The 13,602-nt window shown below is 41.3% G+C and overlaps 1 protein-coding gene across 1 annotated transcript in view; it reads right to left on the bottom strand.

Moving 5' to 3' along the window:
- PRKCH (protein kinase C eta) overlaps positions 1-13,602 on the bottom strand; it is a gene marked incomplete at both ends in the record, with an annotated part of 253,977 nt that overhangs the window by 172,288 nt on the left and 68,087 nt on the right. The window contains one exon of the mRNA XM_080706972.1: positions 8,927-8,990. Within this exon, the coding sequence (XP_080563098.1) occupies positions 8,927-8,990 (64 nt within the window). The remainder of the gene's footprint in view (positions 1-8,926; positions 8,991-13,602) is intronic.

Genomic DNA, 13,602 nt, shown 5'->3' with positions numbered 1-13,602 from the left:
CTACTTGCCTTTCATCGTGAGTGAGGACTTTCAGGTAGAACAAAAGGAATTATCTTACTCACCCCTGCCCACTTGCAGTTTTGACTCACAGTTTAGTATTTATTTAGCACTTTAAAACATCTTCCTGAAGTACTTTAGCCTTTAAATTTTTAACTTACCTTTTCATAATATGCGAAAATTGAGAATTAAAGATAAAATAGTCAAGAAAAAAATCCTCCACTTTAATTTATAAAGGAGGAGAGGTAACAAGTCTTCAAAGTTAGAGCATTTTTACGTCATATAGGCCACTCAGATTCTGGATTTTGTTTAAGAAATAGATATTTTTTAAATTGTGTCGTTTTACTTTACTTCCTTACTACTGAAAAATTAAAATATATGCAAAATTAGACAGGATGATATAATAAACCCACGTGCAACATGTGATTATAATGCAACTTCAACAACCAAGTCCTGGCTAATCTGGTTTGTCTCTATCCCATCCCTCTGCCCACGTCTAGATTGTTCTGAAGTACGCCCAAATGTCATATCATTCCATCAGTTAATACTTCAGAACATATCTCTAACAGATTCTTTTTGTAAATCACCGCAACCACACCTAAATAACATTAACGGTTCCTTATAATCATCACATTTTCCCCAATCACCGTTTCCCATTCCTTCACATGGGAGTTATTGTTTCTTTTACAATTTGTGTTTGAATTGGGGTAAGCATAGTCCACACATAACTAGTTAGTATGTTTCTCTGTGTTATCTTCTTGTTCATTTTCTTTTCTGTTTTCTTACAGTGGTGTCTGAAGAAACCAAGTCTATCTTCCTGCCAAATTCTCTGCAGTCTGGATTTTGCCGATTACGCCCAATGGCGTCATTTAGAATGTTTGTCTGTCCCCTTTATTTCCTTTAAACTGATCACCCTCAGGCCCGAGTTTTGAGCAGGACCTCAGGATGGTGCAGTGTGCTTCCACCAGGAGGCACATCACATCTGGGTTTTTATCTGTGGATCCACCTGAGTCCAAACCACCTCACTTATGCAAACTACATTCTCTCCAAAACTTAAAATCATCAACTCTCTCCCTCCCTCTTTTGTTCCTTTTTCATATTGGGAGTTGAGCCCAGGATCATTCTCCCTCCAAGCTATATCCCCTGCCCTTTTTATTTTATTTTTCATTTTAAAACTGGGTGTCACTAAGTTGCTGAAGATCTTGCTAAGATCCTAAAGCTGGCCTCAAACCTGCAATCCACCTATCTGAGCCTGCCAAGTACTGGGATTACAGATGTGCACTACCATGCCTGGCTACTGTCATTTCCTGTAGTGTTTTTGTTGTTGTTTGTTTGGTTTGTTGTTGTTTTTTTAACTGGTGGTGCACTGTACTCATACATCATGGAGTTCAAGATGGTAGAGGCACACATGCACACACATTTACCCCTTTTCCAGTTCGCATACCATTCCCTCCCCAATGCCACAATGCCTGCATCTAAAGGCTGCATTAAAAACCCAGGTCTGTTTCATCACTATCATAAATCTCAGTTTGATTAGATTGCAGATCCTGCTGTTAGTGCCAGAAAAGCTTACTCAGAAAGGAATAAAAATTGATATTAGACAGAGTTTTCAAAATAATAAATCATTCAGCTACATCTCCTTTTGCCTCAGCACTTATTGGAATTCTGCCTCTGATTAAGGGTGATATCTTTCTCAAGATGAACCACCACAGAGTGTTTCTGATCCATGCTTGAGAAACATCCACCAAGTGGTGATTGTTGATTTGGGGGACCTTTATTAGTTTAATAAGGAGCCCTCACTGTAGGTTTTTAAGCAGGTTCATCTGTTCCTCTTGCCCCAGCAGTAAGCATAAACTTATATACAGTGAATGGTATCATCCAACTTTGAAGAAGCTACTGTAGCCGCCAATGCAAATGGTGCTTTTCAGAGCTTTTTACGTTTTGTTCTTTCTTCAGTCTTCATTATCAAACACTTTGATGCCAATATGGAAGAAGTTGTAGGATCTGGTAAAATGCTCCTTGGCACTCAAATATTATTGCTTGAGTAATGAACATATTTAGCAAAAGGACATTAAGTAAGTCTTCAACAAAGTTGCAGTTGGATTGATAAATTATAATCCATGATCCAAAGCTCTTAAATATTGGTGTCGCACAGAGTTTCATTGTTGGTAATGCCTGGTCATCTCTCAGCTCTGCTCTCTGGGCCCCTTCATCCGTGTGCCTGAGTTCCACCTGTACCTGGTGATACCTAGAACTGTGTGTCAGGTCCAGACATCTGGCCAAACTCCAGACTCTTATCTCCAATTCCCGCTAGACATCTCCACTTGGATTTCCAACAAGCCTCTCAGACTCCACTTGTCCAAAGCCAAATTCATCCTCCTCCTCTCCTGAGTTGCTACCCTGCTGGTGCCTCCGTAACACTAACCATTGCCTGAGAGTCCTTCTTCAACCCTGACTTCCACTTTCTACTAATCCTGCTATTATGGATTTCTCAAAGTTAGCCCCCTTCTCCAAAGCCCCACATCCCAACTTAGCTCAGTTAACGTCATCTTAGACAACTTCATAGTCTCTTAATGGCTCTATACCCCCGATCATCTCTTATGACCTAACACTTCCTCCTCTGTCTTTGAACCTATGAACAACAAATCAGAACTTATTTCTGTCCACTTAAAACCCTTTCCTGGGATCCTATCACTCTACCAGCCTAGAAGTAGTGGGACCATGCAATTTATTATCTAGCCTGAGACCTTTGAGAGTAAAAGGTGATGCTGCTAATAGTTATGCTGGAAGAGCCGATAAATAAAACCTTCCCAGAAAAAACCCATACGGAAGGCCTTCCCAGGTGCCTTGTGGCGTCTCCCGTCGCACTCCCTCCCGCCTTTGGAACCTCCACATGATTGGGGTCATTTTATGGCTGGGAATAATCTAAGGTAGCTGCCAGGAGCAAGATCAAGCCAGGGACATGCTCACAGCACCAAGTTCAAGCTCCTGCCACAGGTGTGGCAGAAGCACTGGGAGGGAAAGGGCTCCGTTTCCCATCTGTAGCATATATGTCCTCCGAACCAGCCATTGCATCCTCTACATACGTCTGAGGCAGAAGCAACCTATGAGTTTAAGCTAAGCTCCAGTCTAGGATCCGTACTAAAAGGACAATGTTTCCAGAGACAGAAAAGATTTGGGGTTGCTAAAATACATACTAATGCCGGGCGTGGTGGCGCACGCTTGTAATCCCCACACTTGGGAGGCGGAGACAGGAGGATGGCGCAGGTTCAAAGCCAGCCGCACTAGCTTAAGAGACCCTGTTTCCAAATAAAAAAAGTATAAAAAATAGGTCTGGGAGTGTAGCCCAGAGGTAGAAGGGCTCCCAAGGACCCCAGTACCACCAAAAATAAATAAATAAATAAATAAATACTAATTAGATATCACAGCTCCTGAAAATTCAACACTAAAGTCTATTTCTTGGGGATAAAACAGTTCTAGCATCTTTTAAAATATATAAACACACCTAAAAGTGATAGAGTACTAAGACATCAATCACTGTCACTATAGTCTGCATTAATCCATAAATTCATTGTTCTTCCTTATCAGCAACTATTCCTGGAGAGCAGAGATCACTGAGCTTCTTGCCAGACAAGAAAGAAGAACCAACTTAAAGGGGAGGTAGATTACAAAAGATGACTTCAGCCTGTTGCATATGCCATCTCTGAAAGGAACACAATAACAATAACCCAGTAGGAACTCGCCCCAAAGTCATTCATCATTTTTCCCTTATCACCAAAACTAAGAAATAAACAAAACAAGAATATCCAGGTATATTCCAGTGTCGGCACAATTAAGGATGAGGCACCCTGAATAGCATTTAATCCTAGGGAGCTAGTATAGATCTAAGCAAACAAACAAACACACACAAAACAATACCATGTTTGCAGCACAATCAGCCGTGCGTGACATGCAGACCTATTTCAGCGGCCCCTGTAAGGTGATGCCGAATGATGGTTCAGCACACTGAGCATCTCCGCTCCTCATCTACTCCTCACTCTGGCCTCTCCTCACTGCTGTGTTTCCTTCTACCATGGCTGACCCATGTTCCATGTGTACTGCGAGAACGTTTTACCAAGAATGCTCTATAATAAGACGTGAATTTCCCTTGACTGAGCTAGGAGCCGACTCATTTGTTCACAGATTCTCCATGTGCAAGACACCAAGCAAAACCAGAGCTGAGATCAGGCAGCTACTCTCCAGACTGCAACCTGGACAGTTTTTTGTTTTTTTTTTTCCCTCCAAGTATCCCAGGTTTCTGCAAATTACAATATTACCCAAAAAGGCAACATTCAACTGATGGGAGACACATACTGAAAAACTTTAACATTAAAACGATTCCCCACATGAATGAGAACAGTTGGCTGAGAGGAAAAGCTGAATACTATTTCTCAAAGAAAATGTAACCAATTTGCAAAATGCCAACACCAGGCCGGGTGTATGCTTGTAATCCCCGCGCTTGGGAGGTGGAGACAGGAGGATCTCACAGGTTGGAAGCCAGCCTCCCTGGCTTAAGAGACCCTGTTTCCAAATAAAATATAAAAATAGGTCTGGGAGTGTAGCCCAGAGGTAGAAGGGTTCCATCCCCAGTACCACAAAAAAAAAAAAAAAAAAAAGCCAACACCAAAACATGCCATCAAGTAAGCCACATGCTTAAAAAGTCTTCCTGGGATTTTAGTAACAGTGGAATAGCTCACAAGGAACTAATCCTCCCACCAAATAAATATCTGGAAAATACATTTTTAAATAGAGAGTTGGAAATACCAGGGAACAATTTAAAAAAAAAACAAAGAACCAGTTATGAATGAAAAGAAATTTGATCCTTATGAGAAGGGCACTGCATTGGATCTGTATTTATAGGGCTTCCCCCCTGCCCCCCAGACTATCCTTCGAGCTGAGTAGGGTTGGTAACTAGAACCCAGAAAGGAAGTCACAGTTGTATTGGCCTGAGGAGTAAGACAACAAAGTTCAATAAACAAATGACGGGGCGTTAAGAGAGATCCTAGAAAGGATGGGGCCAGCCGAGAGCTGCCAAATACATAAACTCCTCAAATCTAGGTGTCTTCCTAAACCATGCATTGCAAGGAAGACTGCAAGAGGTCCAGGGAAGGGTAAGAGCTAAAACAGAAAGACATGAGCTGAGATTTCATGTTTCCCACCATAGGTGAGAGAGCTTAAAGCCTGAGCCCCGAAAGGTAAAGGACTTAAAACCCTTTGAGATTTTTCATTGGAACTCCAGATTGGCTGTGCCTTATAAGAAAGCACTATGTCCCAGGACTATGGAATTTGTCCTGGGACTAAGAGAAAAAAGTGAATTAGTCCCACCCTTAAAAGCCACTACAATTTTAAGGTGCTCAGCCAGTAATTTAACTAACTGCTAGAGATTAAAGGCGGAAACCCAGACAATTATCTCATTTTTTTAAAAAAAGCATTTGCTGAAATGTAATGATCACTCATTACATTCTTCTTTTTTCCTTTTTCTTTTTAAGGAAACAGCTATCAGATAACTAGGATCAGAAAAGAACATCCTTAATTGTAATAAAGTGAATCTATGAAATACATAGAGCTATCAAATAGTGAGAGACAAAATCATTTCCTATTAAAATCAAACAGGAGACAAGGATGCCTGTCCTCCAGGCCTCAGGATAAAGCATGAAAAAAATGACAAAAGCCTTAAGTATAAGGAAATAAAAAGAAAATTGCCAGCCACATGTGGTGGCACATACCTATAATACCAGTATTTGGGAGGCTGAGACAGGAGGATCTCAATTTCAAGGACAAACTCAGCAACTTAGCAAAACCCCTATATCAAAATAAAAAGTAAAATTGGACTGCAGGGTGTGACATGGAGGTAGAACAACCCTGCGTTAAATTCCCAGTAACCCCCTCACACACAAAAAAAAATAGTCTTTATCATAGACAACATGGTTATTTACATACACAAAAAAATCTTAAGGTAACTAAAAAAAACTACTTTAACTAGTAAGTAAATTAATAAGGTCAATACAAAGTCAATATATAAAGTCAATATATAAAATATAATTTCTATTTCCAAATGAAATTCCTAAATATCATTTATAACAGCATCAAAACTTAAAATATAAATTTTCTAAAATGTTCAAGAACTCTATATTGAAAATTATATAAATTGATAATACTAAAAATATTGCTGAGCAACATTAAAGATAAATGGAGGGATATAACATGTTTATGGATTTGAAGAAGCTTACAACTATTAATATAGCAATTCTCCTTAAATAAATCTATAGATCCAATACAATTTCAATTTTGTAAGGGACTATATATGCTGACTCTAAAATTGAAATTCAAATGAACCCACATATATGGCCAATTGATTTTTAATAGGTAATTTTAATTGATTTTCAAAGGTTCCAAGGTGAATCAAGGGGGGGGAAAAGAAAGTCTATTCAACAAATGGTGCCACAACAACCAGATTAGTGCATGGAAAAAAAATTCTCAATCCCTGTTATATCACATACAAATATTAATTTCAGAGGTCACATACATCAAAACATAAAAGCTGAAACTATAAGTTTCTAAAAGAAAACAAGTTAATATCTCTGTGACCCTATGATAGCTTTTATAGAAAAAACACAAAATGCAGCAGCTACGAAAGAAGAGATTGATGAACTGAACTTCATAGAAATTAGAAACTTCTGTTCAAACGTACCATGAAGAGAATGCAAAGGCAAGCCACAGACTCATCCCATGTGTCTCTCCTAAAAGACCCATATCCAAAAAGCAAAAAGAACTCCCAAAAACCAATAGTAAAGACACACCCAGATGAGTGTGGTGGTGCATGCTTGTAAACCCAGTTCTTGGGAGGCTGAGACAGGAGGATCCAAGTTCACGACCAGCCTCTGCTACTTGTGAGGCCCTTTGCAACTTAGTGTGACCCTATTTCAAAAATAAAGAATAAAAAACAGGGCTGGAGGTGTAGCTCCGAGGTAGAATGCCTTTGGGTTCCATCCCCAGTGCTGGGGGAAAAAAAATACAAAAGACACACCCAATTTTTAGAAAACAGGACAAAAGACCTGTACTAGTACTTATAAAAAAGAAAAAATCACTACAGCAGGCGTGGTGGCGCACGCTTGTAATCCCCGCACTTAGGAGGCGGAGATGGGAGAATTGCGCAGGTTGGCAGCCAGCCGCGCTGGCTTAGGAGACCCTGTTTCCAAATACAAAACCTAAAAATAGGTCTGGGAGTGTAACCCGGAGGTAGAAGGATTTCCAGGAACCCCAATACCACCAAAAAAAAAAAAGAAAGAAAGAAAGAAAGAAAGAAAGAAAGAAAGAAAGAAAGAAAGAAAGAAAGAAAGAAAAGTCACTATTATGCACATGAGACTCCCAAGTTCAAGGACAGCCTCATCAACTTAGCAAGACCCCTGTGTCAAAATAAAAGGAAAAATTGGGCTACAGGATGTGGTATGGAGTTAGACTACTACTTTGTTCAATTCCCAGTATTACCCCCCCACACACAAAAATCTTTATCATACATCAATGAAATGTGAATTAAAACCACAACACACCATTTCATACTCACTAGAATGCCTAAACCTAAAGAGTGATCATCACATCAAGTGTTGGTGAAGATATGGAGTATCTGGAACTCTTATATGTTGCTGGTTTATATTACGACCACATCAAAAAACCACTTGTGTCTTTTTTTTTTTTTTTCCTTGAACCCAGGGACATTCTACTTCTAAGCTACACTCTCAGCCCTTTCTCTATTTTTATTTTGAAACAGAGTCCCACTAATTTGCTGAGGCAGGCCTCAAATCTCCAGTCCTCCTGTCTCAGCCTCACAAGTACTAGGATTATAGGCATGCACCACCACGCCCAGCTCATTTGTGAGTTTCATATAAGGTTAAATATATTCCTACTCTAATACATTAGAAATTCCACTCCTAAGAGAAATTAAAGTGTATGTTCACAAAAATGTATGGTGTTTAGAGAAGTACTATGCAAAACAGACAATAACAGAGAAAACCCAAAAAGTGCCTAAGAGAAAATTAGTCCATGGATGCTAATTTGCAAAATGGAATACTGTTCAGAAATAAAATAAAATACTGATATACACAGTGGTATGACTGAATCTCACAGAATGGATACTGAATGAAAGAAACTAGACAGAGGAAAGAACATGCCATCTAATTTTATGCATACCAACTTGTAGAATAGACAAAACTAACTTGTGGTTCAAGGAAGCATTAAACAACAGCCTTGGGGAGCAGAGGCGAGCGCGAAAGACACGGCAAAGTCTAAGCGCAGAAACATGAATCTTGGGGGAGCTGGATACCCAGTTGCATTGGCCGAGACTCAGATTACTCACTTTTGATCCTTATTTTACCCACATATAAATTTATTTCAATTATAAAAAATACTTCTGGTGGTAGGGGAGCATTTAGTAGCAGGAAATGAGGTGTAGAATCCCTTCAAGGATAGAAATAAAATAGACAACAACGAGGAAAACTTGATCCCTACATTTCTTTCATATACACTCGGGAGGCAAAATAAAAGGTTAGTACAAAACCAAAAAACCCAGTGAGGAGTTTAATAGGCATGAGGCAAATGAGGCCAAAAACAATTTGACTAAGATGATGAAATATAAAAACAAAGTGAGCGTGTTAAAACACACACACACACAGATTTGCACGCACGCATGCGCACACAAAATTACCAGATTTACCAAATACACTGAACCTGGCAATAGAAGATCAGACAATAAAATCCAGCCAGCCCAAGTTAAGACCATAATTTTTAACATCTTTTACAAAATACTCCCTTCATAATTTTCTTGATAGAAATTTCTATTAAATATGAGCTTAAATAACCCATATACCAGAAACTATCCCAAACTCATTCTTACCTTCAGTGAAGCTTCCTGTTAGGGTTATGACCACAAATACTTTCCCCTCAGGCTCTAGATCCACCTAAAAAGAAGATGGGAAAATCATGTGTTATATTTTAACATAAAAGTGATCTTGTAGGCCTTAAATATTCTTTATGGAAAGACCCAAATGTATAAATCACAGCCATAAATCAAATCTAAATCTTTTGTAAACAGTAGAGAAACAAGGAAACCAGTAAAAACAATTTACAATAATCTTTACAAGAATTGTAAAGATTAAAAATCTTTACAAGAAGATTAAAAATCTTTACAAAAATTATAAACATTAAAAACTGAATCTAAAAGAAAGTCTATTTTTTTCAGAGCTTCCTCCCTCTTAAAATTTATTCCCTTCCATTTTTGGTTCCTCATAATATAGAGAAGCATTTAAATACTTGGCAGTTGCTTTAGAGACGTCCATATCTTATACAAACCTCTAGTAAGAACAGCATTTTACCATGTGGCGAGTATATGAAATAGAGCAATAATAGCAACATATGAGGCAAAGAACACGTGTGTCACAGTCAACTTCAAATCTTTAGTTTTATGGGGTAAAAAGTATTAAGAGACCCTGTCTATGCTTCCAGTGAAGTCTAGTCCATTTTAAGGAAACATGGGGAAGGAAGCTTAGGAACTTCACATCCCTGCTAATGACTGTTCACAGGAGTATCCACATCCCTTGAAGCTATCAGCTGACACATCAAGACATGCATTCTGCAAACCGGGAGGCATGAAGACTTCTAACAGGGTCCCATACTCTGTACACACTCCTGCTCCCCCAAAACCTCACACAGCCTGGCGCCCAGGATGGAACAGTGCCTGCAGGTCTGCTCTGATCCCCATGCAGGGCCTCGCAGGCTCTGCCCTCTTCCCACTGGATGCTAACCCAGCTAGTCACAAAAACCTCAGAGCTTTATAGTGTGAAGTGCTTGTGGACTCAAAAGCATGCATTTACCCGAAAACAATCTTAGGTTTGGACCAAAGCTCCATTTCTCCCTTTGACTTTTCATCTAAAAGAAGATGGTCAAGAGAAGCTGAGTGTAGATGTGGGTGGTCATTGAGGGCTGAGCAGCAAATGTAAACAAACTGCAAATCACACGGTAGAGTAGAAAGCACCCTCAGTGGATCGGGCTGCACACTCAATCTAACTCTGCCTCAGCGGGCACTGCCCCAGCCAAGGTCCTGCCCCTGTTCTTCTCTCATGGTCTTTGGCGCCATCGTTCAGCATTTTTGGCCTGGGGTTCTCCATTGCATCCTCTTGAAGACCCTTAATAGTGCTATTTACTGTTTTTAATGTACTTACAGGTGAGCAAAGGCTCCCCCCATGTATCGCCCTCACCTTAGGTCACATCATGTAATTTTTCATTCTAACACTATATCCGATTATCTGCTTTTCAAAATAAAAGATGACTGCTTCACATGGGCTCAGATGCTTCCCCTCTCTACTCTATGAGCCTACTCTTACAACCCGACAGAAAATCTGTTTCCAGTGAGGTTACCGTACTGTAAATTACCTGTGTGTTCACATCGACTGCTCGCACCATGACTAATGCTAACTTACAATATCCTCTTAACTATCTTGACACCACTTGTGAACCTTTATAGGAGAGCTCTGAAAATAGAGCTCTCTGGAGAGATGACTAAACAGGATGTCAGTCTCTAATTGTCTCCACTCTCTGCCTTGACTTGTTTCAAGTCAAAACTATGTTATTTTTAAAAACCACTCCTTCATCTTCAATATAAAGTCCTGGCAGAGAACACACATACACTCAACCTCACAACATAAACTTCTATTGGCACGGGAGCAGCCGCTACCAGCCCGCGGACAGACAGACTTCCAGGGCTGCCTCTGCCATCCTGTGCTCACAGCCTGCCTGTAAACTCCCTCCAACACTGCCCCAAGGGGCTACAAAAATGGCCATTCCACCTTGACGGCCAGGAGCTGCTCTAACAGACAAGAGAGTCCACCATGCAGTGTTGGGAGTGCTCACACATGGGAGAGGTTTGCTTCCTCGCCATTGCAATAGAAGGGCCAGATCCAGTCACCATCTTCAAGCCTTGTCTATCTGGGGCAGATGTAATAAGACACAGAACCTTACATTTGAGTTTTATAAACCATAGGCTAAAGCTCATTAGAGGGATATTAAAAAATGAGTGGGTCTCACACAACAGAATTTTTACAGAGAAAAAGAACAAAAGTTATAAACATACCATGAGCATTAAGGAAAATCACTAATTCAGGAATTTTTGTGTGCAGTTTGGTATACATGTATAAGAATGGAATGGGGTTTAATGTAAAATTGTATTCCCTACTGTTTCACACAGAAACATGTGGCCTTGAAGCTAATGAGCCCTGTCTACACAGTGCAGATGGGTTGTTGTCATTTACTCGTGATGGTTGTCTGGATACTCTAGGGGCAGGTCAACTGACCACATCAACAGCTGAACTATTTCATTCCGGTAGTGCATCAAAAACTCTTTCTCTATGAGTACGAATGCAGCACGGCCAATAATTCTCCCTCACTGGCCGTATGCTTGCTGTCTTCTCCAGTTCTAGTGGACACCACCTCCTTGGCCAGAACATCCATTCCACTTCTGGGAGAGCACTTGAGCTCTTTGAGAACCACCTCTCCCTCCTCACATGTAGTTCAAATGGCTCAGTAGGGATTCGACCCCTTGCTGCAGAGTAGACATACGATGCAGGTCTTGTCCATCAGAGAACAGAGTCCCTCCAACCCAGAGGACTGGCCAGGAGCTGGCACCTTCCCTGTATCTGACTCTCGGAATAACTGCAGCTCCTCCCCTCAGCAATTTCTCGCTTGGGATTCCAATTAGGAATCCTGGATCTACAAAAAAGAAACAAGATCTCACTACTGCTGAACTTCAGCCTGGAAGAACACAAACTCTGCAGGGCGTGGCCGCTTATTGTCAGCTAGAGAATGAAGCCAGTGAGGAGCAGAGCTGTGCTGGCAGAAGGAAGGAGGCAGGTCTCAGTGACACCACTTCAGCCCTCAGCACAGGCCTGCTGGACTCTTCAGGACTTTTCAGTCATGTGAACACACAAATTCCTCTTTTATTTTGTATTTTTATTTATTCTTACTTATTTTATGTATGTATGTATGTATTATGTATGTATTATGTATTTATTTTGTGGTGCTAGGGATGGAACCCAGGGGCATTCGACCTCCAAGCCACACCCCCAGCCCTATTTTTTATTCTTTATCTTGAAACAGGGTCTCACTAAGTAGCTGAGGCTGTCTGCAAACCTGCAATCTTCCCATGTCAGCCTCTCAAGTACTGGGATTACAAGCATGTACCACCATGCCCAACTTCCTCTTTTATTTTAGCCAGATTGAATAGAGTTTTTTTTTTTAAATCACTTGCACCCCAAACTTATCCGTATTGCCAGAAAAAGAAAATAAATTGGAGGGGGGGGGTGATAGTAGGAACTGAACCTGGCAGCAGGGGGCGGGTGTCTCACCACTGTTATACCTCCAGCCCTTTTCATTTATTATTTTGAAATGGGGTCTCACTATATCACTGTGTGCTGGCCTCCCACTGTGATCCTCCTGTCTCAGCCTCCCAAGTACTGGGATTACAAGTGTGTGCCACTGTACCCAGTTTAAATCAAATATTTAACAAGCCAGCCATGATGGTGCACACCTATAATCCCAGTACTTGGGAGGCTGCACAGGAGGATCGTGGTTTTAAGGCCTGCTTCAGCAACTTAGCAAGACCTTGTTTCAAAATAAAAAGGGCTGGCAGTGTAGCTCAGAGGTAAAACGTCCCTGGATTAAATCCCCAGTCCATCAGGCCTCTCCCAGGTCCCTGCTTCTAGATTCCAGAACACTGCCCCTGCTGGCCCTGGTCGGTCGGTTGGTCTTTCTGTCTTTCTGTCTGTCTGTGCCTCTCTCTGTCTCTCTCTGTCCTCTCTCTCTCTCTCTCTCTCTCTCTCTCTCTCTGTCTCTCTCTCTCTCTCTCTCTCTCTCTCTCTCTCTCTCGCTGCTGGCTGCTTCTCCTCCTCTCTCACCGTCTCTAAGTCTGGCTGCCCTTCAGCCCTCTTTTCTTTCTATTGGAAGATTCAGACCCATGCTTTCAACATCCACCTGAGATTTTCATCTTTGGGGTAGGAGTGCGAAAAAACAGCGGAACTTGCAAGAGCGTGTAAGTCTGAAGACAAGGGGTGCCACTGATGCCTTCTCATAAGTGTGGAGCACAGACCTCGCCTCCAGACTTGTCCATGCATCTTCTCTGAACACCTCCATCTCAGCATTCCATGCACCACCTAATCAACACACCCTCTCCCGTTCCCAGCCCCATTGTTTACCCAGTAGCCTGCACCAACAGCCCGACCTCCTCACCATCAAGTCCACTCTGAGTCCTTCCTAAATACAGCCCTCCTGTTCTTCTCCTACGGCCAGGCTACATCTCTCCTTTAACAAGGGCTGTCAGGCTGTGTCCACCTACTGCTGCCAGCAACATGTTTCAAAAATTAAAACTTGACCACAGTGATTTCCTAACTTAGAATGCTTCAGTGTTTCCATCTCCTTCTGTGATACAGTCTAAACTCATCAGCAGGGTACTAGCCCTAGACACCGCCCCTTCCTGCCTTCCAGCCTCAGCTCCTCCTCCACCAACCCAAAGACATGCAGCTT

This window comes from Muscardinus avellanarius (genome assembly GCF_963383645.1).
Source record: "Muscardinus avellanarius genome assembly, chromosome: 12".
Lineage (NCBI taxonomy): Eukaryota > Metazoa > Chordata > Mammalia > Rodentia > Gliridae > Muscardinus > Muscardinus avellanarius.
This window is presented reverse-complemented; position numbering and strand designations above follow the sequence as displayed.